The sequence below is a fragment of the Lepidochelys olivacea genome (genome assembly GCF_965140295.1).
Source record: "Lepidochelys olivacea isolate rLepOli2 genome assembly, chromosome: 3".
Lineage (NCBI taxonomy): Eukaryota > Metazoa > Chordata > Testudines > Cheloniidae > Lepidochelys > Lepidochelys olivacea.
The window spans coordinates 55,879,730-55,907,530 of NC_140413.1; the positions used below are offsets into that span (position 1 = coordinate 55,879,730).

Here is a 27,801-nt window from a genome sequence, read left to right on the forward strand (position 1 = left end):
CAGGAGGTAGAGAAGAGATGGAAAGTTAGGACTTGTCTGTACTTACAGCGCTGCAGCCATGCAGGTCTAGCACTTAGTGAAGATGCTGCCTATGGTGACAAGAGCATCTCCCGTCGGCGTAGGTGCTCCACCTCCCCAAGAGGCAGTAGCTATGTCAATGGGAGAAGCCCTCCCATCAACATAGCACAATCTACACCAGGGGTTAGATTGGTATAACTACATTCTAACACATCCCTGAATGATGTAGTTATACTGACATAAATTTGTAGTGTAGACTAGGGTTTAGATGAATGGATTAGAATATATTTGTATAGAGTGTAAATGCTTATTAGTTATGCTATAAACTTCAAAATAGCACTCTGATTACTAAAGAAAGGGCTTCACAATTGTCTCAAGAGGAAACTATTTGGTTACTCTGTCTGTATTACTGCTTGGTCTTTTAACAATGGTGAATGGAGGAAAAGAAGGAGAAAAGCTTGAGCAAAGATTTTGATACGGTCTCCCACAGTATTCTTGCCAGCAAGCGAAAAAAGTATGGAGTTGATGAATGGACTATAAGGTGGATAGAAAGCTGGCTAGATCATCAGGCTCAACAGGTAGTGATCAATGGCTCGATGTCTAGTTGGCAGCTGGTATCAAGTGGAGTGCCCCAGGGGTCTGTCCTGGGGCTGGTTTTGTTCAACATCTTCATTAATCATAGAATCGTAGACTTTAAGGTCAGAAGGGACCGTTATGATTGTCTGGTCTGATCTCCTGTACAACGCAGGCCACAGAATCTCACCCACCAACTCCTGTAACAGACCCCTAACCTATGTCTGAGCTACTGAAGTCCTCAAATCATGGTTTAAAGACTTCAAGGTGCAGAGAATCCTCCAACAAGTGACCCATGCCTCACGCTGCAGAGGAAGGGGAAAAACCCCCAGGGCCTCTGTCAATCTGCCCTGGAGGAAAATTCCTTCCTGACCCCAAATATGGCGATCAGCTAAACCCTGAGCAGATGGGCAAGACTCACCAGCCAGACACCCAGGAAAGAATTCTCTATAGTCAGATCCCACTCCATCTAACATCCCATCACAGGCCATTGGGCATATCTACCGCTAATAGTCAAAGATCAATGATACCATCATACCATCCCCTCTATAAATTTATCAAGCTTAGTCTTGAAGCCAGATGTCTTTTGCCCCCACTGCTCCCCTTGGAAGGCTATTCCTGAACTTCACTCCTCTGATGGTTAGAAACTTTTGTCTAATTTAAAGTCTAAACTTCCCAATGGCCAGTTTATATCCATTTGTTCTTGTGTCCACATTGCTATGCAGTTTAAATAATTCCTCCCCCTCCCTGGTATTTATCCCTCTGATATATTTATAGAGAGCAATCATATCTTCCCTCAGCCTTCCTTTGGTTAGGCTAAACAATCCAAGCTCTTTGAGTCTCCTTTCATAAGACAGGTTTTCCATTCCTCGGATCATCCTAGTAGCCTTTCTCTGTACCTGTTCCAGTTTGAATTCATCCTTCTTAAACATGGGAGACCAGAACTGCTCACAGTATTCCAGATGAGGTCTCTGCAGGATAGGGATAGGGTCCAGAGTGACCTAGACAAACTGAAGGATTGGGCTAAAAGACATCTGATGAGGTTCGGCAAGGGCAAGTGCAAGTGCAAAGTCCTTCACTTAGGACGGAAGAATCCCATGCACTGCTACAGGCTGGGGACTGACCAGCTAAGTGGCAGTTCTGCAGAAAAAGACCTGGGGATTACAGTGGATGAGAAGCTGGATATGAGTCAGCAGTGTGCCGTTGTTGCCAAGAGGGTAACGGCATATTAGGCTCCATTGGAAGGAACATTGCATCAGATTGAAGGAAGTGATTATTCCCCTCTGTTCAGCAGTGGTGAGGCCACATCTGGAGTATTGCATCCAGTTTTGGACCCCCCACTATAGAAAAGATGTGGACAAATTGGAGAAAGTCCTGCGGAGGGCAACAAAAATGATTAGGGGGCTGGGGCACATGACTTATGAGGACAGGCTGAGGGAACTGGGTTTATTTAGTCTGCAGAAGAGAAGAGTGAAGGGGGGTTCCAAAGAGGATGGAGCTCGGCTGTTCTCAGTGGTGGCAGATGAGAGAACAAGGAGCAATGGTCTCAAGTTGCATTGGGGGAGGTCTAGGTTGGATATTAGGAAAACTATTTCACTAGGAAGGTGGTGAAGCACTGGCTGGGATGATTTAGTTGGTGTTGGTCCTGCTTTGAGCAGGGTATTGGACTAGATGACCTCCTGAGGTCTCTTCCAACCCTAATCTTCTATGATTCTATGAATGGGTTACCTAGGAAAGTAGTGGAATCTCCATCCTTAGAGGTTTTTAAGGCTTGGCTTGACAAAGCCTTGGCTTGGATGATTTCATTGGTGTTGGTCCTGCTTTGAGCAGGGAGTGGACTAGATGACCTCCTGAGGTCCCTTCCAACCCTGATATTCTATGAACCCTAATCTTCTATGATTCTGTGAAAAGTAGATCTGGGAGGTGTTCAGTAGTCTTATTGCCTTTAGGAGAGTGACTATAGACAAAACAGAAACAGCAGAGGAGGGAATAGTTGCAGTGTGGCCCTCTGTCTCACCTTTGATTAATACGAACCCACACAGCCTTAGACCGTACGTCCTATAGTGTAATAGTGGCTGTGTCTTATTTTTTCCTTTGAGATTTTCAGTTGTTCATTATATTTTAGATTGGGCATTTTTCCAGAGTAGTAATGCAAGCCAGTGAGCTGGAAAAAGATTAGACTAATGGAACTTTAAGAGAAACATGTAGGTATTTTGCAATAACAAGGTCATGTTGGTAATACTGCAAAGTGGCTGCAGGAGCTTCCTAACTAGACAATAGAGATTCTTCTAAGTTGTGTGCTAGTGGCATTTATGTTGAGCCATACAAAAGGAAGAAAGGGGCACAGCCTGAAAAATGTATAATTACATCTATTTTCCACAGCTGATTTTCACCCGAAGCAGTGAACACTTTTTACAAAAAATAATTAAAAATCCCATCCAAAACACAATGCTTTGTGGTAGTTCTCAGGACTATTCTATGGGAGATGCAGTTCCAGTTATCAGTGTGCAGATCCTGGCTCCTTGCTCCTGATTCTTGCAGGTGTAGAGAATACTGTAATGGAGATAAAACTCTCTGAGACTGAGGGTCAGTGGATGGAGTGTTCCCCTATTTACTATGAACCAGATTTTCAAAGGATCTCAGCTCCCTTTTTGGGCACTTGTTCTCAATAGGTGATGAGCATCTTTGAAAAGCTGGTGCATAATATGTTCAGTGCTCTCTGAGGTATCACTGCTTTCAGCACTAGTGCAGTGAGGATGTCAACAATATGAGCCGTTTCCACCCAGCTGCAGCAGAATAGGGCTGGTGGGCATGCAGGTAGCCAATTCCCCCTGGACATGTGGTCATGCAATGCCCTCCTTCTGTCACTTGCCCCATAAAAAAGACTGGAGAAGAACCAGCCACCCCCAAATATATTGTAAGAAAAGGGGCAGGGGGAAAGATTACAAGGCTACTGAGCTCCCACACTCCTCCGTTTACTCCCTGAAAGACCACTAAAATTAGTAATGGTGAGGTGGCCTGGGGCTTTTGGGTAGGAGGTAATCCCATGGTCGTGCTTGATATTTGGAATCAATGATATTTGGATTTAGAAATCTGAAAATTATCCAACTATTTGAATTCTAAATACATTGTGTATATATTCTCCCTAATCCAAATAGCCTATTAACCCATGCCTAGAATATATCAAAGGGCTTCCAAGTAAGGAGATACAGCCATGAGAAAAATCTTTAACTTCCAAATGGCAGTAGACAAACTAAAAATGTATCTCTGAACTACTTGAATTGAATCAGTAGTTGGTACAAGTTTGTCAGCTAACTAAGTACACCACTATTATGTTATCAGAACAAATATTGCTCTGATTGATGAAGCTCCACACCTCAGGCCAGACACTCAGCATGCTTGTATTGGTGTAGCTCTCTGACATTTTTCCTTGTGAGTACACTGTAGCTGAAATCATTGGACATATGCCAGTTTACACCAGCTAAGGATCTGGCCCACTGAATCTTGAGCAGAGGGAACTGATGAATAGATGAAACCTTTCTGGACAAAAATAATTCCTTCAGATAAGGCATTTGGCCTTGGGGCCTTCATTATTGACCAAGAGTGTTTCTTTTAGTACCCTTTACTCAAGGCCCCAAATGTTACTGTTAATATAGAAGTCATAATATATTTTATTATATTGAATAAGCGTGGCCATTTTTTACAACCCAAATAATCCCTTACCGTTGTAGAACACATTTTAAACTAACATTTACAATTTCTGCATTTCAGATATTATTTCAATAAGTTAAATTGAGTTTAAATGACTTCCAGTTCTGTGAACTTCAATGGGGTTAGATTTGTTTTAAAGCTGTGTAAATCAAGCAATGTTGTGTAAGACTTAGACAATTTCTCTTTGGACAGATCCATTAAGGAAAAAAGTACAGTTACAAAATTCTGTCAATTTGTACAGAGTTTAATATCACTGGAAAATCTTCTCTATTTTATGATAGAAACATCTGGCTGGCTAGGTTTAATTTTCTAAGAATTTTCTGTGTGAGATTATGAAACTTTTAGAATCATTAGTAAACAAAAAGGCCTGCTTGTTTTAGTCTCAGTACTCAGTAGCAAGTGTGTTCATGTTTTCCATTTGCACTGTCTTTGTTTTCAATAGAATATTATTGATCAGTAGTTCTCAACCAGGGTGCATGGTATCCCTGGGGGTTCACAGAGGTCTTCGAGGGGGTACATCAGCTCATCTAGATATTTGCCTAGTTTTACAAGAGGCTACATAAAACACACTAGGGAAGTCAGTATAAACTAAAATTTCATACAGACATTGCCTTGTTTATACTTCTCTATATACTATCGCTGAAATGTAAGTACAGTATTTATATTCCAATTGATTTATTTTATAATTATCTGGTAAAAATGAGATGGTAAGCAATATTTCAGTCATAGTGTGCTGTGACCTATTTTTATTTCTGATTTTGTAAGCAGGTAGTTTTTAAGTGAGGTAAAACTTGGGGGTATACAAGATAAATCAGTAGTATGGAAAGGTTGAGAGCCACTGTCAGATCAGTCAAATAGTATTTATTTCCTATGCATATGTGTGCCATATTTTAAAATAAATATGTGTAAAAAAAATGTAGGGCTGTCAAGCAATTACCATTTATTTAAATATTTTTGGATGTTTTCTACATTTTCAAATATATTGATTTCAATTACAACACAGAATGCGAAGTGTACAGTGCTCATTTTATATTTATTTTTATTACAAATATTTACACTGTAAAAAACAAAAGAAATAGTATTTTTCAATTCACCTAATACAAGTACTGTAATGCAGTCTCTTTATCATGAAAGTTGAACTTACAAATATAGAATTATGTACAAAAAATAACTACATTCAAAAGTAAAACAATGTAAAACTTTAGAACCTACAAGTCCACTCAGTCCTACTTCAGCCAATTGCTAAGACAAACATGTTTGGTTACAATTTGCAGGAGATAATGCTGCCCGTTTCTTGTTTCCAATGTCACCTGAAAGTGAGAACAGGTGTTCGCATGTCATTGTTGTAGCTGGCGTCGCAAGATATTTACGTGCCAGATGTGCTAAAGATTCATATGTCCCTTCATGCTTCAACCACCATTCCAGAAGACATACATCCATGCTGATAATGGGTTCTTCCCGCCTGGCCGCCGCTCACCTTCTCATCCCCGCACCAACCCGCCGTTCTCCTCCTCGCCGTCTGCCCGCCTGCCTGCTGCTTTCTTCGCCATCCTTCCAGCATGCCCCGCTGACCGCCACTCTCCTCACTGCCTGCCTGCCTCCTCACCCCCCTCCTACCTGCTGCTCACCTCCTCGCCTGCCTGCCTGCCGCTTCCCTCCTCACTAGTCTCCTTGCTGTCCGTCCGGCGCACCCTCCGTCCGCCTGACTGCCACTTACCTCATCCCTGCTCGCCTGCCTTCTCACCCCCCTCCTGCCCGCCCACCTGCAGCTCGCTTCCTCCCCTGCCTGCCCGCTGCTCACCTCCCCGCTAGTTTCCTCGCTGTCCATCCAGTGTGCCCACCCCCGCATTCACCCAACCAGTGCTCTCCTCCTCGCTGTCCACCCATCTGCCTGCCTCCTCACCTCCCTCCCACTTGCCGCTCGCTTCCACATTCACCTCCTCACCCCATTCGCCCACCCGTCTCCCTTCCCTGACTGTCTCCTCACCTGAATATCAGGACAAATGGCATCCCGATCATAATCAGTCAGGACGTGGGACAAAGGGCTAAATATCGGGACAGTCCCAATTTTATCTAGCCAAGGGATGGCTCAGGCTGGGGCCAGTGTAAGGACAGGACCAATTCAGCCCCCAGTTTAGGCTAATTATCTCCTGAGGGAGTTCTGACTTGTATGGAAAGTTGCAAGGGCACAGAATCACCAGGGATGTATGCATGTCTTCTGCTCTGGGGCTGCTGTGGAGGGAGCACAGAGCAAGAGGAGCTGGTTCTGTGCCTGGCAGGAAGCCCTGTGGCATTGGGGTAATCTCGGGGAAGAGCTTAGGCCTACCTATTGACCTTTTGTGCCAGTCTATTTTGCTCAAAGGGGCTGTAGGGCAAAACTGAATTGGGCCCATAAAGCTTGATTTTTCAGAGATGCTGAATATTGACAGTTCCTCCTGACCTTAGTGTGCTTTGAAAATGTGTGTGTGTTCTGTGGTCTGTAACTGAAGTGTGAACATTTAAAGCAGGCTCCATGACATAACTAATCTACAGGATTCACAGGGTGAGTGTTAGTAAGTATCTGCTGAATGTGTTTTGTTTTTAAATCACCCTGATTACATTAAAATATGCAATTTAAATTGTGAAAACAACGAGCGGAGGAGAGAGACTCTTCTGGCTTTTGGCAGGGAACTGCCAACTGGACTTTGTGAGGGAACTGGAGCTTCCTTATGTCATCACAAGATGGGCTCCAGAACCCTCTGAAATCCTGTCACTCTCAATAAAATAAAGAGAATTGGCAGTACTCCTTGATGCACTGCAACTAGTTATTATTCAAGAATGTGGGAGTGAAATATAGTGTGATCAAATACAAAGCAACAAAAATTAGCAGTATGTAACTATACAGCATATACCCAGGACGTTGCTGTAAAAATACATGTAATATACAAAATGATTAACGAGGCAAATATCAATCCATAATCACTTGTAAAACTACTGGGACTATTCAGTTTGAAAATATTGCTGGGAATAAGCAGTCTTTGTTTTTTCTTGTGGTTTGCTCATGTGAGTGAGAGCCAAATAATGAAGGTTATGTACATTTTGTTTCAGGGGGAAGATGGCTTCGTGGGTGTTCCTGGCCTTCCTGGTTCCAAGGTAAAGGCATTTTAGTTTTATTTTGTATATTTGCATTTCTGAAGCTTCCTTCTTTTTCCTAGCTGTCCACTATCCATAGAAATTGGTTAGTATTTTAAATTACATGTAGGATGTAAGATTCATTTCATGTGCCGGTGGAACTATAGCACAGGGTCTCGGGCACCAGAAATGATATGAGAAATGCCTGCACAGGCACAGCCGCCTGCATATGTCGTTCTGCATTCAGAGCTTGGAATCAGTTGGCTAGGCCCCAAAATTGGGCTATGCCAGCCCAGCTTGGAGATGTGCTTCTTCAAAAATTCAAAATTACCCTTTCCTGGTGAAACCCCAGGGAGGAGGAAGATGACAGCACGGTCACTTGCTGTCTTCCCAGTCGAATTTTCTCTCTGGGGCAGCATTCTTCTATTTATTCCTGCCCGCAGAGATTTCACATGGTATTGAGTCTGCCTCAGGAAGGCTGGACGCACTTCAGCTCCTAGAACCCAGGATGGGTGCCTAATCAATCAATTTATTTTGGGAGTTTGATGGTGACATATCTTCAGAACACTAGCAGGGGTCACTACAAAGCAATACAAGGCATTCCTTACACCCTATGGGCTGATTGTGCTGGCTTGACCACCACCTCAGTGCATTCTGTCCTAAACATTTGGATGAAGCTATGTTGCTTGTTGAACTCCGATTTATACTGTTTGGCTGGTGTTGCATATTGACAGATTGGGAAATATATTGCTAGCTGTGACTAGATCAAATTATCCATAAAATGTAATCTTAGAAGACTTGTTAACAATAATACACAAGTTTTAAAGAACAAACTTTTCTTCAGTTTTTTTGACAGGAAAGTCTAACATTCATGCACATGATCTTGTTCTATGTTTAAGATTTGTATTTTCATGTATTCAGCAGTTAAACTTCATTCATTTAGATGTTTTATGTCACTTACGTAAAAACTTTTATTGTTAACCTCCTTCACAAGAGAGCGATAAATGAAGCATTATTTTACAGGCAGTAGACCTCAATCTGAACATATATGTGCAAGCACTGTGGCAATAAACATCCAGAAACATATTCTGCTACAGTATATTACTTAAAAAAAAACCCTCCATTCTTCTTATATTGATGATAAAGCATAATCTTTCCAGATATTGGGTCAGGAATTTTCTAGTCTCAGCTGTCTCACACTGCTTGGAAATATGACAAATATGTTTGTTGTACTCATGAAGAGAATACCATAACAGCACCAAAATGCTCAATTAAGAAGACATAAGATGACCCCAAAAGATGTAATTCATAAAAAGATGCATGTTTATTGTAAGCAGGGCTGGTGGCACTTAAGAGGCTGTTGAGGTTGCTTGACACTTCCCATTTTGAGGGTTTGTCTACACTACCGTGTGGGGTCAATCTAAGATATGCAACTTCAGCTAGTGTAGTTAAAGTAAACGTACTTACATCTACTTACCGCGGTATCTTCACTGCAGTAAGTCGACAGCTGACACTCTCCCGTCAACTCCGCTTGCGCTTCTCGTTCTGGTGGAGTACCAGAATCGACAGGAAAGCGCTCAGCGGTTGATTTATCGCATCTATCCTAGACACGATAAATCAACCCCCACTGGATCGATTGCTGCCCTCAGATCTGTCAGTTAGTGTAGAGAAGTCTTCTGATTTTGCTTTTCAGTTGCTTATAACTTTGCCAGACTCTAAGCATTTGGGCTGAAATTTTCATCCCTGTCTGCCTCAGGCTGAAAGCTTTTGGAAAACTTCAGCCAAAATGGTTCAGCAGTTTCCAAGAACAAAGCTAGAGGAAAACATTGTTTTACCCATGTTAAAAAATTCTGGTGACCTTTTCTTTAAAAAATTAAAGCGCCCCCATATCTTTTCGCAGAGACTTGAAATTTGGCAAAAGGGTGGCTATGTCTGGCCAAATTTGGCCAAATTATAAGCTTTTGAAAAATCACTGTGTGCACATACTCAGTAGATACTACTTCAGTTCTTAGCAGCTAAAAATGTGGACAAGTCCATCCTCACTGAGCATGCTTAGGCCTCTTACAGTTCCTGGTATCGATCAGGCTGTGCATGTGTTACCTCCACGGCATGACTGGACAAGCTCCATCCCCTCATGGTTCCTTCGTGTTACAAAGCAATCTTAATTTGAGCCCTTTGTTTGTATACGTTATACTATCCTTAATTTAGAAGTTAAAAGGTGTGTCATGAATGAGGCAGGAGACTGCAGGAACAGAAAGGATAGTCTCATGTTTAAGGCAATTGACTAGTGTCCTGGAGTATTGGATTCTGTACTTGCCTCTGCCAAAGAGTTCCTATGTGATGCTAGGCACCTCATTTAAACTTTCCACAGATGGTCAGTAGTTGTGTGTTCCTTATTGTCTGAGTGCCTGACTTGAGACTCTGGGATAATTTGCAGATTGGCTGAGCACTCAAGGCTGCAACTGAAATTAATTGGAGCTTTGCTTCAAACATATAAAGTACGATGATATGCTAAATACTCTGAAAAATCAGGCTATAGTTGTCTCACAGTGGGCACCCAAAATTAGTGGAAACTTTTTTTTTTTTTAGTGGATTCCACCACCTCCCTAGTTAACACATTCTAGTGTTTCACCACCCTCCTAGTGAAAAAGTTTTTCCTAATATCCAATCTAAATCTCCCCCACTGCAACTTGAGACCATTACTCTTTGTTCTGTCATCTGCTACCACTGAGAACAGTCTAGATCCATCCTCTTTGGAACCCCCTTTCAGGTAGTTGAAAGCAGCTATCAAATCACCCCCTCATTCTTCTCTTCCGTAGACTAAACATCCCCAGTTCCCTCAGCCTCCCCTCACAACTCATAATTCTCGTAATGTAGCTTTTTGTGTGTAATATATATATATATATATATATATATATATATATATATATTTAGCAGTATCTTTTACTGAAAGTTATAGTCTAAACCAGGGGTCTCAAACACGCGGGTTCTTCCCTGCAGCCCGCCAAGCTCCCCGCGGCCCCACCAGTCCCCTCCACAGCACGCCGCGGCCCCAGCCTACCTCCAGGCCAAGGGTGGGCAAACTACGGCCCTGGGCCGGATCCGGCCCCTCAGGGTTTTGGATCCGGCCTGCAGATTTGCCAACCCCGTGGTGCTGAGGGCCCTGCATCGCTTCCCTGCGGTCCCAGTGGGAGGGGGAGCAGAGAACTCCGTGAGCTGTTTTTTGCCCGTGGTCACCTCCTCTGAAGCTCCTATTAGCCAGGAACGGGGAAGCGCGGCCAATGGGAGCTTCGGGGGAGGTACCCACAGGCAAGAACAGCTCACGAACAGCTCACTGAGTTCTCTGATCCCCCTGCCCCCGGGGCTGCAGGGACAGGGTGCCCACTGCTTCCCAGAGTGGAGCGGAGCAGCATAGGGCCGAAGCCAGGGCCAGGGCAGGCAAGGAACCTACCCTGGCCCTGGTGTGCACCCCTGCCACCCCAGAGCTGCTCAAGGTAAGCAGCGCTGGGCTGGAACCCAAACCCCTCCTGCACCCCAACTCCCTGCCCTGAGCCTCCTGCTGCACCCCGTGGGCAGGGGCGGCGGCCCTTGAGCCAACGTACCAGTCCTCATGTGGCCCTCCTGGTGATTTGAGTTTGAGACCCCTGGTCTAAACCAGTTCAGAAATGGCTACTTCCAGTCATGTGGTGGGTGCGCTCCTGTGTACGCTAGCATTTTGGAACATGTGCTTTAGGGGTAAACTAAACTGGTTTTGTTAAACCAGTGCAACTTTGTATGTGGGCTCGTTTATATCTGTTTATCTTGCACCTGCAATAAGCCTGGCTAAAATGGATATCAGAGTGTGTATGCAGAAAATTGCATTGGTTTTACTAAAATGATATAAAATCACTCCTTTAATTCTTTCAGTACAACTCTGTGTGTAGACCAGGCTTTAAAAACTAGAAATAACAAATTATTCTACAAACACAATACTATTAAAACTCTCTTTGAAAGAACAGGGCTAGATATTTAAAGGGATCTGAGTGTGGAAAGCGAGGAGAGAGAGTCTTTTGGATATCCTGCAAATGTTCATTTGCATGAACATCTCTAAATATACTGTTGCTAAGAAAAACATATTGTAGGCAATTAATAATCACAGTGGGGAATAAATGCATGATGAGCCCAGAACTGTTATGTGATTTACTTCCACTTGTCATCTAGTCTTATTGTCTGACCACATATTTCATGATACTCAGTTTTTTTGCCTCCAAGAAAATTGCTATTGGATGCTTTCATGCTTGAGTAAGTTGGGTATAACTTTCCTATCCTATTTATTTTTATTTGATATTGAAACTGTATATTTATTCCACTATCCCCTTACCTGCTGTCCATGTTTGCTTAACTGTAAGCTCCTCTGGATAGAGATTGTGTCTTCCAAATGTTTGGAAAACACATAATGCACCAGGGATATTATTGAAATTAAATAATGCCGGTAGCATCCTAGATATTTGAACTACAGTGTTTTGATAAAATCTAAGACCTCAGATTCTAGCCATAGGGAAAATTGAGAATTAGTTCAATTGCTACTGGAAAAGCTGCTCTTCCAGTAGAACACCCACACACACTTTATTTGCACAGGCATCTAATTTGTTTTGGGAACTTATGTGATGAATTTGACATTTTGTGACTGTGAAAACGAGAGTTGCAATCTTACATCTGATGAAGCTAAATGGAGGCAATGCCTTTTTTGTAGGAATATATCAAAGGTGTGTAATGGGACATATATATCAGAATTTATATCAGAGAAACAAAAATGAAGAAACATTTCTAAATTATTTTAAAAAACACCACATGCACATTTTCCAACAGAAAAGCACGGGCTGCTATTGTACCTGGACTAAGTTCTGCGTACTTTATCTTAGACACATTACTAAAACTGACATCTAAGCTGTTGACTTCACCAACCACATCAGCCAAAACAGTAAGCATAATGCAGCCACCACAAACAGCTGCTGGAAAGCCCAGAACTATTTGCTGGTATATGAATCTGTGCATCTCAAAACTTTGAAATTGATTCTCAGATGTAGCTCATGATGCTGTGTCAACTGAATTATTTGGCAACATACTGTAAACAGGAAGCTTGCATGTTGTAGCCTACTGTTTCACCTACCCTCATTTAAACGTTAAGCTTCTATATAAGGGAATGGAACTCTGCAAAAGGTGAACTTAGGGGGGGTAGAGAGGACAAAATCAAAATGGGGAATTTTTACAGTAAAATGAGAGAAATACTATATGCTGCGATTTGGGAGATTTCCATTTTCTTGATCTCCAGACCTATAGAGTTCATGTATGCCATATCAACACTATGGATGTAGATGCTAAGAAAGGAAGATGGAATGAGAACCACTTCCTGCGAGATGGTTTTGGGGGAGGTGGAGCATGGAAACTGTATTTGGATGAGGTAGTTTGCCTGTTCCTATATGAAAAATAGAACTTTGATTGCATTTCTCATTAAAGATGGGTGTATACTGTGGCATTGCACCCCATATTCTTCATAGTAATATCATTATGGTATGATTATGGCATAACTATGATGTATTTTGTGCAAGATAGGTCATGTAAGATATCATTGAAAAGGTTATGATTTACTGAATATGATTATCATATTTGTATGCAAGTATTATTTTGATATCTGAAGTTAGGAATATTGTCTGTGCATCTATTAAAATGTGCTTACACCTGGGGAACACCCATTAGGCAGAATGCAGTCAGTCTAGATGGCTGACTGGGAAGGGCCATTAGGGAGAATAATAGGTTTTAGAAGAAGCTAATCTCCCACTGGGGGGCCTTCTTGAGGATGCAAAAAACAGGAGTTATGGCTGATGTGACCCTACGTGGTCATGTGACCAGGTCACCTGGTACTAGACTCCATCTTGGAATACCAGTGTTTTTCCACTAAAAGGCGTGGGAACTAAGCCTGGAGACAAAGGGTTCCTGCCATATGCAAAAGCTATTTAAAGCAGGGGAGTGATATCATTGTGGTTCTTCACTGACTCCGCACCCAAGGAAACTCCTGAAAATACCTGAGGAAGAAGGACTGAACTGGGGGGAGGGCTGAACCCAGGCTAGAGGGATTTCTAGCCTGTGAAAGGAATACCTGAGGTTTTAAGCTGCAAGCAAGCGTAGCTTGCTTTTTAAGAATCTCTGCAGATGGCTTAAATCATCATTTAGGGTGAGAATTTGCTACTCGTATCCAATCTCTTTAGTATATTAAGCTTAGATTTTTATTTTATTTGCGAGGTAATCTGCTTTGATCTGTTTGCTATCCCTTATAATCACTTAAAACCTATCTTTTGTAGTTAATAAACTTGGTTTTGTTTTGTCTAAAACCAGTGTGTGGAAATCATACTTGGGCAGAAAGCTGTTGCCTGTCTCTCTCCACATTGAGGGAGAGGGCGAATTTTATGAACTTATGCTGTACAGTTTTTTGTGCAGCACAAGACAGTATAATTTTGGATTTACCCTCCAGAGAGGGGAATGCACATGGGAAGCTGGCAAGTGCCCTAGCTGAGTAGCCTTCTGATGCTGGGGCTGATCAAAAAGCTTGTCTACATGTTATTGCAGCTGGGTGTGTCTCTATCTGTGGGCTGATGAAAGTGTGAGACTGGGAGCATGTCTGCAGCTTGTCACAGCATTGTAGAGTGAATGGGAACCCAGGCTGGTCGGTCAGGTGGCTCAGTGGTACCCCAGTTCCAGGCGGCATCTCGGAGGGGTACCCATCACAGTGGCACAGAGTTTTAAGTATGGTGGCTAGAGGTCCGTCAAAGTGATTACCAGTTTATTTTCTGTTTGCTTATTTTGGGCAAGGGAAGTATGGACAGAAAAACAGGAAAATGAGTGAAAGTGAATCTAGCAAGAAGCTGGAGCATGGCAGATTGCAGGCAGAAGAGAGGGAGAAGGAGCACAGAAGACAAATGGATTAAAATAAATGGAGATTAATGCGCAAGAAACTGCACACCGGAGAACCATACAAGCAGAAGAGGCCAAGCAAAAAGCTGCACACCAGAGAGCCCTGGAACTGCAAGACAATGAAATGGAGGCCTGGAATCTAGTCATGGAGGAGAGGGGAAAAAGAAAGGAAGCATGAACTTGACTTGATAAAGAAGCAGAACCAGCACCCCCATACACCAGGGAGTCCCACCTCTCCGAAAATCCACAAATGGGAACAATTGTGTCCTGTGTACAACAAGACAGGGGACATTGCTGAATACTTCATCACCTTTGAGAGGCTGTGTGTACTTCATGAGATTCCTGAAGACCAAAGGATGCCCACTTTGGTTGCAAAGTTGTCTGGGAGAGCACTGGATATATCCAATAAGATGCCAATTGGGGATGCTTCAGATTATGGTAAATTCAAGGAAATAGTTTTAAAACCGTTTCAGATTACACCTGAAACATATAGAATAAAATTTTGAAGCCTTAAGAGAGGTGCTGGGGAATGAGTAATGTGTCATATGTAAACCAGATGAGAGATTTGATGGATAAGTGGGTAAGGGGAAAAGATATTACAAGCTTTGAAGAAATGTGTGATCTTGTTGCTCAGGAACATTTCCTGAATTTATGTAATGATGATGTAAAACAGTGTTTATGGGATAAAAAGGTAAAGACTGTTGATGAATCTGCTACTCTAGCTGATCAATTTGAACAAACCCAAGTATCTATTAGAAATAAATCACAGGCAGAGAGGGTTAAGTTTGGAGGGAAACAGGGTTCTGCTTTATTCCTGGAGAAAGTAAGGGTGAATGGGAGGCTGGATGCTCATCTCCCCAAATCCATTCCTCTTGTCCTTGCCCCAAGTCCCCTGTAAAAACAGAAGAGCCCGGAAGGTATGATCATTGTAATTCCATTGAGCACCTTAGGAATAAATGCCCTGTGCTGAGTGGGAACAGGCAACAAGCAACTCATGGGAATGCTGCTACCCAGAGTACAGAGGCACCTCAGGCAATTGCCACTTACCATACAGGATTTGTAAAAGTAGCTTCTGCACAGCCAGGCAGGAAGCACATAGGGACTGTCAGAATTATTGGCAAGGAACAATCTTGGTGGAGGGATACAGGTGCAGAAATTTCTGTGGTCAGAAGAGACCTTGTTCAGGAGAAAGGCATACCGCCAGGGCAGATGGCAGAGCCTTTGTAGTAGGAGGTCACAAAATCCTTGTGCCATTGGCTAAAGTGCACATAGAAGCTGGGGATTTGGAAGCTGAATTAACTGTGGATGCAATACGTGGTAACCCAACACAATTGTTACTTGGGAATGACTTTTTCAGTGTAGCTCAGGCTGTCAAGGGGTCTGTCAGCAGCAAGGAGCAATATTGTGCTGAAACCCCAGAGGGAAAGGATGAAATCTTAGGAACTGTTTGGGGAATGGGAGAGTGTCTCTTTAATTCCTCTGCAGCCATGGAAAACAGTCTGCTACCAGGGGTGGGTGTGTTTGAGACCAGCTCCTACTGCCCGGTGGCTAAAAGCAGCTTTTCCTCAAAGGGGGACGAGAGTGTATTGCCTATCAGTGAGAAGATGGTCCCAGTTGCTGGATGCCAGCAGGTTGCATTTGAGCAAGGGACACCTCACTCTAGAATGCATAGGAAGATGTGTCCTAGAGGGAAGTCCAGAGGTGGGGGAATGGAATCCTAGAGACCGCTGAGGTGGGTGAGGATTTCAGGAACTCTGCAGCTGCAGGCAAGCCCAATTCAAAGAGGGAGGCATAGTGCCTACCAGTAAAAGGACTGTTCTGGCTGTTAGCTGTGAGCCCACAGCTAAACGGGATAGATTCCACTCTAGAGAGCACAGATGTGGTGTGTCTGAAAGGGGGTGTGTGCCTGAGAAACTGGTAAGTACCCTAGCTGCATAGCCTTCCCATGCAGAGGTTGGTCAGAAAGCCATTCTGTGTGTTATTACAACTGGGTGTGTCCCTACCTGTGTGCTGGGGAAAGTGTGAGACCAGGAGCACGTCTGCGGCTTCTCACAGCAGTGTGTGGGAGTCCAGGCTAGTGGGAAAGGGGGCTCAGTGGTGTCCCATGTGACGTTTCACTCCATATGAAATATGATTATGATATGAATATGACATAACCAAGAAGTACTTTATGCAAGATGGGTCTTGTAAGATATCATTGGAAAGGTTATAATCTACTGAAGGTGATTATCTAATTTGTATGCCTGTGTCATTTCTATATCTGAAGTTAGGAATATTGACTATGTATCTGTATTTCAACTATGCTACTTCAGGTGACGCTCACTGCTAACACTTCCAGTACAACAATGGAAAAGTCAGACAGGACAATGGACTATGAAAAGGCTTTGGCCTTCGTGTTGGTGTTCCATATTGCCACTGTCTCATGAATGCTGTGATACTACAGAGCCAGGTGGTCTTGTCACCTGATACTAAACATTACCTGGGGCTTCTTGTAACTTTTCACAGGAAGGAAAGGGGGAGGAAGGGTCAATTTTGGGAAACAAAGAATTCCCACCTTATCTAAATCCTATTTAAGGGTGGGGAGGGAGGCAAATGGGACTCCTCCTCCCCATGGCCTGTCTGCCCAAGAAGAAAGTCTGCTAAAACCACCTGAAGGGAAGGCAAGGGGGGTGTCCAGACTGAGTCAGGGGTCCAGTCTGAAAAGGAATATAAATGGAACTCTGAACCACAGAAACTTTGCAACCTGCCTAAAATAACATTTAGGGTGAGAATTTACATGTTATAACTTGTTTCTTAAGTATATTGAGCTTAGCTTGCGTATTACACTTTATTTGGTCAGTAATCCGCTTTGTTCTGTCTGTTATCTCTTATATTCACTTAGTTTACCTTTTGTAGTTAATAAACTTTTTTCTCATTTGTAATATAACCCAGTTTATGTAATTTCTAACTGGGGGGCAAGAAGTTGTGCATATCTCCCTCCACATTGGGAGAGGGGGCGAATTTCATTTCATAAAACCTTTGGGTTTGTACCCTTAAAGGGAGTGGGCACCAGAGTGTTGGGGTGAGCCCCCAAGGTTGAATTTTTCCAGAACGGATCTCTATCTCTCTGTGCAGCTGGATGTGGCCCTGCCTGTGTGCGTGGCTGGAAGAGGCTTGTCAGCCTAACATGGCAAGGCCAGGTAAAGGGGACTCAGGGTGGCAGAATAGGCTGACTCAGTGGCATCCCAGCACATAAGGTGACACCCCAAGGGCCCAAACCCGTCACACCCCAGTTCTAGGCGGCACCCCGGGGGGAACCTGTTACATATACATTAATATCTGGGTAAATTAAAGATGTTGGTTTTGTTAGTTTGCATCTTGACTACATTAGAGACCAGAGCTATTATGTTCAGGTACAGCACTTGCTCTAAGAATTCCATAATTTAAATGGGAGGAAAATGGTAACTGGTCTTTTTTGGTGAAGGATACTCAAATCAGGAATCCACTTCCCTTTGGATCCATCTGAGCTTGGATATAATGACCTTCAGCATATGCTGCAAAGCTGAAATCATTCTGAAGGTTTTTCATAGAGAGCTCTTCTTGGTTGAATAAGCTTTGTATATACAATGATTGAACAGCACCTTGACACCTGGCAAGTCACACTTATAAATTTAAATAAAATAAATAAAACATTGATTTTCAGAATGAGGACTGGGATGACTGGACTAACTTCAATGGTCTATAAACAGAGTTAGCTGCCAAAACCACAGAAAACCATTCCAGTTTTCCACATAAGTTTCAGATCTTTTGATGTGCTGAAAAGATATTCAGTATCCAAGTTGTGTAGTATTGTCAAGCCTTATTTTTAACCTGAAATACAATTAAATGCAATAGAAATTGTGTAGATTGTTTATGTATATGACATTTGCTTAAAATTTCCTGTCAAACAATCTTGTGATTTGTTTTCGTAACAGGGAGAACATGGCTTTGAGGGTAATAAAGGAGAAGAAGGTAAAAAGGTGAATCACTTCATTTGTGCAGTTTTTTGTGGTTAGATGTTTTCAACCTATGATACTTGAGATAACTTCTGTCCTCACATAGGGCCTAGTTCTGAAGTCCTTTGCTCTTTCACAGACAAAACTCTATGTTCTGCTATGGTAGAATAAGGACTTAACAATATGGTTCATATTAATTAGACATCATAAAATGTTCGCAGTGTTCCCAGCATGTTGTGTTAGGATATGTGTATGTAGATAAGTTTTATGTTAACCCTACAGTGTTTAGCATGATAAAAATACTTGGTAAAGCTTCAAGTTACAGGGCACTAACATGGTGTGTATTCCTTACCTCCATGGTAACTGGCAGCTTTTTATTTACACAGCATGTCCTACTTGGTGAGAATATAAATAATTAGTTTGGAGATATATTTTAATTACCAATCAATTTGCAAACGTGTAAAATTATGTAATTACTATAAGGGGTGCAAAAATCAACATTTACTATATTATCTCTTATATGTTATGTCTGTTGACATAAACTGACTTTTTAATGGAGATCACTGTATGTAGTTACATATAACATTTAGCAGGTGACCACCTAATTCCACAGAAAACAGCCAGGGAGGTGAAGGGTGGGAAGCTAGAGGCAGACCTCCCTTATAACCTTTAGCCTAGTGGCTAGCGTACTCACCTGGGGACCCCCACTGCTGTTTGATGAGGAGAAGGGGTTTGAATAGAGATCAGCCATCTCTCAAGTGAGTGCTTTACCCATTGGTTCTGGGGTATTCTGATGTGGGGTGCCCTCAATCTCTCCTTTTTAAGTAGTTCTGCTTTAATGAAATGATTCAATAATTAAATATTATTTGGGTCAGAGAAAAAATTAGAATGACTGTATAGCCTGATGATTAGAACATTTACCTGAGAGGTGGCAGACCCCAGTTCAACCTCTTCTCCTCATCAGGCAGCGTGGGGACTTGCAAACTGGGACTCTCCCACATCTTAAGGGTGCACCCTGACCACAAGGTTTAAGGGACATCTTTCTCTTCCCCCTTCCTCCTCGCTACCCCCTGCCATTTTGTGGGGAATGAGGTGGCCGCTGAGCATGCCTATTGGATCTGGCCCTGCACATGATTTAATAGGCAAATGCCTGTCTTTCCCTGATTTGTGAATCACAAGCAGAGATAGGTGCCTCCCTGCAGCCCAGACTTCAGGAGCTACCTCTGGAAGAGGAGCAGGGCTTAGTACACACCCTAGTTGTTGTGATTTCTCATTGGCTAACTTAGGCAGCTCCCTGCCTATCATGCTGGCTTTGTGGATGGCATCCTAAGGTGCCTATCTCTCTCCATTCATGGTATAGGGAGTGTAGGTCCCTAACTCAGGCTTTGTGCATTGTAGTGGTGATCCTGTGTTTTTTCTAGTCACATGAAAGTTAGGTGTTGTGATGCTCAACATGGCAAAGGCCAAGTCCCTTTTGTGGGTCTGGGCCTTAGTCTCTCTGTGCCTCATTCCCCATCTGCAAAAGGGAGATAATGGTACTTCCCTAACACACACGCAAGTGTGTTTGTGGGAATAAATGCATTAAAGATTGTGTGGTGCTCAGGTCCTGTGGTTATGAGGGACATATAAGTACCTAACATTGCCCAATGGAAAATCATGTTGAAGGCAGACAATGGAGGATATAGCTTCTGAGCTAAGGAAAGTACAGACTACTTATGAGCTATGCTCTCCTTTTTAAGGGCTGGGGTGTAACCAGCTACCACTCCTCTTCAAAAGTACCAGTCAATTTTCCACTGTTAATGCTTTAAAAGAAAATGGTGTTTATAGATCAGGAAAATTAGGTCACATTTAAAGTTATTGGTTTAGGAACAGAGAGAGAGAGAGAGAGAGATGTTGTATTATCCAGTAATGGTAATAAATAACAGAAGTAAACATCAACATCTGCAATCATTAAAAATTATGAGATCAGACAATTCAATCTCAGTTTTCTGAAAAATGACTTGTTGACGTTAAGGTTTTTTTCTAACTCTATAGAGAGTTCTCAGTCCTTTGGTTATGTTCCCATTCTTCTGCTCTGAAGTGCTTGTTGACTTATAAGTATTTCCCTTGCAGCTGTGCCATGGTCTCCTTGAGTCTTATGAATAAACTTTGTTTGGACATAGGGACGTGATTCCAGCTGCTGGTGCCACTCTTAGTTCAGCTTCCCTTCATTTTAAGGTGACCATGTGAAAACATGCACACCCTGGTCGTAACAGTTCTTCATTGTGCAAACTGAGTCAATATGTCTAAATTTGCCACTTTAGACATTAATTAAGAACCAGTAGTTATTCAATTTATTCCCTATTTAAATGCTGACAGTATGCTCGGCTTGGAACAAAACGCAGAAGGCATGTTTTGCACCTAATGGAAGTTACAATATACATAGATGGTAGTTGGAGAATGTTTGACTATCGAGAAGTTTTCAAAAGGAAATAGAGGACCCTCACCTTGAGCAACTTAAAACTAGATTGGGCAAAGCACTGAGAGAGAGAGAGTGTAGGGAATAATTTATACTGATTGAGGTGGATTAGGTTGTTTTTTCCACCTTTAACTTCTATTGTTCTTTGGAGGGCTACTGACATAGTGCTCTTTCTCTGGCTAACAGGGCAAATGGACACTGTTCTCCTTCCAGTATCCTAAGCCTCAGTATATGACTTGCAATTCACCCGAGATCAATCACTGGTGGGCAGAAGATTCCTGAATCTGTGGGGTATGGTGTTTTTGCATATCACACAACACTGCTCTGACTGCATTGGATCTGATTTCTGACAGAAGCCAAATGCCAAGTAGTCAGAGCAGGTTAAACCATCCTGCATTTATCATATGTCTAGCAGCCCAAAAGATAACATTATGGTTTATGGACCATTGATTTTTAAATATGTATTATTTATATGCCATATACAACACAAATAAAGACACAGTCCTTACCCAAAGGAGCTCACAATCTTAATAAAGGGCAGCACACACCGTGAGACCAGTGTGATGATAACTTAGAGCTTTCTTGCTCAAACAAATGGGGGTGAATGGTAATAGCATTATATTAATGTAGGTTAGCATTTGTGGGCTGAAAAGAAGAAATGGGATTTCCAGAGGAATTTAAATGAAGAAAGGTAGGTGGTTAGTACACTGGAAAATAATTGTCATTTCAGGGCCTCTTGATAGTATACAAGAAAATATGAAGGTGAGAATGGCAAAAACAATTTTGTAGCTAACATACCCTATTTTATTTATTTATTTTATTTTGTAGAAACTTATCCCTGAACATATGAGTCCTGCTTTAAGAACACTGAATAGTAAATTATTGAACCTCCATCCTGAATTATTATTTGTAAATAGTAGTGTTTTCTATATTCTTCAAAAAATTGGACTTTTCTCCCAAATGTATGATCCGTAGAACTTTGACTTTCATAGCAAACTTATTGACTTTCAGGTCTTGAAAATCCAAAAATATCAAGTGGGCAGCAAACACTAAATATCATTTTGTTGTTGTGGATAGAAGCAACTGTTTTGGGGTTTATCTGCTGTTGTAACATAATCACATGTGATTTGGTTATCTCTTGCTATTTACATGGCAATGAAAAATGTAAAGAGAAGAGTTTCTTTCCTCCCAGTGCCTGCCCAAACCTTGTGTAATGAACTGGTGCAGTCTCTTCAGAAGCTACATCTGGTGATTTGTGGGAATAAGGGACAAAGGGGCTTTCTAAAACCAAAACTGAATTGTACCATCATTTAATCATTCATTTTCTTTTCAATGCAAATGAATATTAAGAAAAGTAAAGCAGAATTAATTTCCCATTATTCCAGTGCTGCTGTTCTCTAGCTTTATAAATGTATTAACACCTGTGACTCATGGCTTATAGACTTGATGTGTAAATGCTATGGTAATACATGTAATGGCTCACTTGCTAGACAACATTAGGTTGAGTTGTTTTTTTTTTATTAAATACTTGTAAGTAGCAAGTAGGATTGAAATTGCAGTGGCGCTAAATTAAAATAATTGTAATACTAAATTAATTTTACTACTGCAAAAATCACTGTCACATCAGGATTTATCATACAGCATGAAATGTCAATTGAGGCAATATGGTGTGTGTTTTATACTGTTTAAAACAGCACCTGTGACTTTTGACATATGACACCACTATTCTTTGTTTTAATAAATGTGTGAGAATTAACTAAATTTTAGACTTCTGTTATGCTGACTATGCAAGTCTGTAAAGATGAACATTTAAAACTGACCCAGTCTTCAATCTCTAAATTTATCAGGATGAACTTGTTGGCCTTGATTTTTTGCTAGTCCAACCGCTGCTTGGGCGCAATGAGAGTGGGAGCTGACAGGAAGCCCAACACACTCCCCTTATTCTCAGTGGTGTGATCCTTCTCAAATTAAAGATATGGAGCGGAACAGGGCGGTTTTAATTTACACTTAGTAGAAGATCCATCAGGGATGGATCAAGTATAGCAAAGCCTTATTCTGTCATGCTCCTTCTCCTCCTATTCCCACCCCCTGCTCCCCTTGACGCAGGACAGTGGAGCCAAGGGAGAGCTGGCCCAGGAAGATGCACCAGTTTTGTGCTTGTGGAGTTTCCTCCTGCACAGGGAGAATTCTCAAATGCAAATGTCTGGCTACTTTAAATTCACTTTGTGTTGCATAAATGGTGCAAAGTGAACTTGGCAGGCTGCAGAATCCAGCCTGTGGCATCCATGTATGCTGTGTACCTAGGAGGAATGGACTGATCTCATGTACAAGGATACCTTTTATGGAAGTAAGTTGTGCTCCACTATTCTGCACTGTTTGTTCCCTTCTGTGCAAGCACAGTAATCCAAAGAAAGACGTATTTCAGGAGACTAGAAGGTCAGATCTGTCATTTCAATTCCTCTAATACTATTGCTAGGGGCACTTATCAGTACTGGAGATTGTTGGCTTTATGAGCAGTGCAAGTATTATTCTTTAACATACAGTGAACCTGTCAGCACCCCAATGAAGCCATAGATCGCTCTGTAAACTCACTTTGTTGTCGTGCCATTGAGCCAAATAGTGTGCAAAGGTTACATTATCACTTCAGTTTATTTCTGATAGGATTAGTCCAAAGAAGAGGGAGACAGTTTTGTTCTATCAGTATACTTTATTTTAACATCTACTTGATCTAATCCTAGATTAAGGCACAAATGAAAACAAGTTTGCTCTCATTCTAAATCCACATCTCATTCACCTTGTAAAACCATCATACAAGAAGGCTTTTAAAAAAGTTTAAAAATAGGTTTTTAATGTTTCAAGGTTCTTGATGTGTAGGATCAAGGTAAGTACTAGGGAACAAATTCTAAACTGGTCTGGGGCAAATTTTTCATAAAATCTTTGCAATTTCTGATTAAAAACTGGGGGGATATTGTGCCCTTGGCCTAGAAATTAATCCTATAAAAAAGATCCTGGACACATTTTAAAAAAATAATAATAATGCACATTAATGATTTCTATGGTACCTTTTTCATTGACCAACATCTTAGCTAAGCACTCCCTTAGCGCCATCCCTAGATTATCTTCCAAACCATACTCTCTTTCTCAAGCCATAGTTTTATAATGCCTCCTGGCTGGGAAAGGATATGGGGCAATTTGAACTTAATTATACCGTAACTACATTAAACAGTTTATTTTCCAGTTATTTTTGTAGAATAAACTCAGACAGAGGAGTAAAATGCAAGTATTTTACCCCATATCGGTTTCATTTTTATACTCCATAAGTTATTAGAAAAAATGTTAACATACATGAAAATTAGAAATAAAAGAAAAAAATAGGGGCAGATCCTCAGCCTGTGTAAAGTGCATTGCTCCACTGACTTCTGCAGAGCTATCACAACTGTACCATCTGAGGATCTGCCCCTCTGTCTTAAAGATACCTATTTTTCTATGAGGAAAATCTTATTTCATTTTTAAAGCTTTTGATGCATCCCTCACCTTGAACCTTTTCTTCCAGTCTGTGTCCTAGCTTACAACAGTTCCTTGCTGGAAAGAATTCATTGTGTTTCTTTGGTTAAAAATCCATTTGCCCCAAATTAGATTGTTCTTAATCACCAGGACTTGTACAAATATGAGAGAGACTGTGTACATGAAGAAATAACAAGGTGAATAAAGAGAAAATGAAGCCCTCTCTTTCTGGTTATGCATTTGACACAATGCAATCCAGTATTTAGTGATTGGCATTCTTCTTCTCTACCAGTGTACCCTTTGACTGGTTTTACTGGTCAAAAACATGGCAGGATGTGCTATGAAAATTCATATGGAAAAATGGCAGACAAAGTGTGCATTCTAAAGGTCTGCATAGACCTACAATTGGGGTGGGCTAGCTTTCCCTCATATAGTCTATTATGCATTGCAATTAAAAGATTTGATCAGTTGGGTTAACTATAAACCACACACATACTGGGTAAAACTCAAACAAGACTGGAGCCCATATATAGATACTTGTAGCAGTTGTTGGGTTTAAAAAGAAATTTGTCACCAAAAAATAAACCCATTAATCTAGACCACCTTAGCAGCTTTGGATAATTTTTTTAAATTCCTATCACAGAGGTCCTCTCCCTTAGCGACTTAATTAATAATCAGGAATTTATCCCCAGGAAATATCAAAGTGACTATTTGCTGTAAGAGCTAAGGTTATTCAATTTGTACAGCTGTTCCTGGGTCCTGATTTGAAATCATACCAAGAGACGTAATATTGTAAATAATATAAAGATCCCATATTTTCAATATGTAGAAGTCAAACATTTCATTGTCAAATTTGGATACAAAATAGCTCTATCTAGACCTTTAAGCACAATTGAAGATTTGACCCAGAAGCAAGCTGGAACAAAAAGTTTCATTTCTAAGATATTTTGATTGAAAAAGAAGTGGGTAGGAAAACAACCCAGATGAAAGGTGGGAGACGGATTTGGACAAAGAAATTTATTTAGATGAATGGGTCTCTGTATGGGAAAGGGCATATACATCTTCAACTTGTATAATCACAAAGAATGTTATGAATTACTGTATAGATGACATTTGACTCCAGTTAAGTTCCTTATATTTTTGCTATTAGGAATGCATTCTGTTGGAAAGATTGCGTGGAAAGGGGGATATACTTGTACATGTGGTGGTTGTGTCCAGGAATTAAACACTTTTGGGAGGGAATTATTAAAGAGATGCATCTTATAACAAAATGCCAGCTTCTTCTTTGGGTAAATACAGACATGTATTCCACTTAGGTGTGTGCACGCCATGCGTGCTGAAGCTGGAGACTTTTGCCTAGCAGTACCTGAAGAAGGGTGGTGCTCGAGCCTCATGGCTCTGACCCCTGCACTGGCTATATGAAGCATCACCACCCTGACTCCCTTCAGTTCCTTCTCACTGCCCATGGCTGGAGTCAGATCTCTGTGTGGTTGCAGTCTCACAAGATCATGTTTTGTCGTAGCCTAGTTTATTGATGTGACTATGCTCGCTGGAGGGGCTATACTGAGAACGCTCAATCAGGGCAAACTGCGAAGACAATCCCTAAAACTGGTGGTTTATTCTATAATTAGATTTCACAGACCAGTAACCAAACAGCTTCTGTAATACCTTACTGGTTACCAACAAGCCAAAATATAGTTCCCTTTAAGCAATCCAGACTTTGGCTCCCGCCCAGATAGCCAAGTCTAATAGTGAGGGTTACAAAAAACCTTATTCGCCATATATAAAGTTCTACCAATCCCAAGAGATCAGATACATTATCCACCAAGTTAATGAATATTTCAGACCTCACCCAAATACATGCTTACAGCCAATCCTTATTAACTAAATCTAAGATTTATTAATAAAAAATAAAATAGAGATGCTATGGTTAAAGATTATTATACATATAGATACGAAAAGAGTTTGTAGGCCAGTTTCATGGCAGAGATGGTGAGGTGGCTGATGGTGCCTACATAGTTCAATAGGCAGTCCATGTGCAGAGTTTGTTCAAATTCTTCCATGAGAATTGCAGGGATAATCCAGAGTAGACCCAGAGACCTCAGTTTTACGAGCTTAAACTTTCCCTGTCAAAGTTTAAGCATATCTGAGATAAAAGAGAATTAGGCCAAACTTTCTTTGCAGCTGAAGCAAGTTGGGGTCACAGCAGGGCCTCCTTGACTGAAGAATAGTCAATATATATTGTTGCTTTGAAGCTAATCTGTTTCCTAGGCATACACTGGTAATTTAGTTGCATTCATTAGCATAAGGCAATTAACCATCAAACCATTCACAGGTAGTTTACTACAAATTTCAAAGAGAAATGAAGACAATAATATTACACCACAAGTTCCATCTAAATGTTTATATCCCCTTTTAATCTCTGAATCACTAGACTATAGTAATGAAACGTTATAGACAAGAACAGAAGTTTAGCATCTACAAGCTAGTTAGATCACATTGTTAAACTTCCAACAAGATAGAGGTAAATGCAAACACAATTGGTATATATTAATTCTCTAACAGTGCAGGCATACATTTCCAATTGACTCCAAGGCCACTGATACTCTTCCCATATCAGTGGCCTTGTACTCAGTGGGAAGCTCCTCGCTCATGGAGATCCTGCTCTTTGTCCCACTCAAAGCTAAAGTCACCTGCTAGGTCGCTGGTGGTGGCTTTGAATCAGCCGCAGGCCAGCCATTGGCAGTCTTCCTCCTCACAGAACTGCTTGAGAACTTTGGGGGTGTACATGTCCTTATGGCAAAGATGCCACTATGGGGTGCGACCTTTTCCTCCAAAACAATGGGACTACACTAGAAAGAGGGATAAATCCCACAAGAGGAAGCAGTTGCGCTTGGGCTTCAGGCAGTCCTCATGCCTTCCCTCAACACAGGTCAAGGCTTGTTTTGACTCCTTTGTCCAGAACACTGGTCCTGTCGTTCCTCCGTCCCCCTGGGGACCGGCTGGCCCACTCTTACAGTGCTTGGGTCTTGATTACCTCTATCAGATTGGGCTACATAATCCAGTTCCCCTCTATGCCACATTCTCATCTCCCATCCTTCTCCAGGGACCCCTCTCATGAGACACTGCTCATTGAACGGGTCAGCTCTCTGTTGAAGTTGGGAATGGTGGAGGAGGTTCTGCCAGAACACCGTTTCCATAGTTTTTACTCCAGGTACTTCCTGATACTGAAATCCAAGGGTGGAATGAAACCTGTTTTCAACCTTCATGGCCTCCACAAATTCATCAGATACATAAGATTTGGCTTGGTCACTCTATTGCTATCCCCCACCCATGCTGTCTCAGAATGACTGAGTATACATGGGTATATTGTCCCTGAACTTTCAAATGTGGATGACGAATATGGAAGACTGGTGCATGTACCTGATTTTTTTCCATTCTATATTTACAACAAAAGTAAGTATTCTTTTGCAATGTATGCAAGGTATTCAATGTAAAAGATGA

General features: G+C 41.6%; 1 protein-coding gene across 1 annotated transcript in view; it reads left to right on the forward strand.

Annotated features, from left to right (window-relative positions):
- The window catches only part of COL19A1 (collagen type XIX alpha 1 chain), a 320,803-nt gene that overhangs the window by 87,361 nt on the left and 205,641 nt on the right, over positions 1 to 27,801 (forward strand). The window contains exons 11-12 of the mRNA XM_084624334.1: positions 7,390 to 7,434; positions 18,315 to 18,359. Coding sequence (XP_084480460.1) covers positions 7,390 to 7,434; positions 18,315 to 18,359 — 90 coding nt within the window. The remainder of the gene's footprint in view (positions 1 to 7,389; positions 7,435 to 18,314; positions 18,360 to 27,801) is intronic.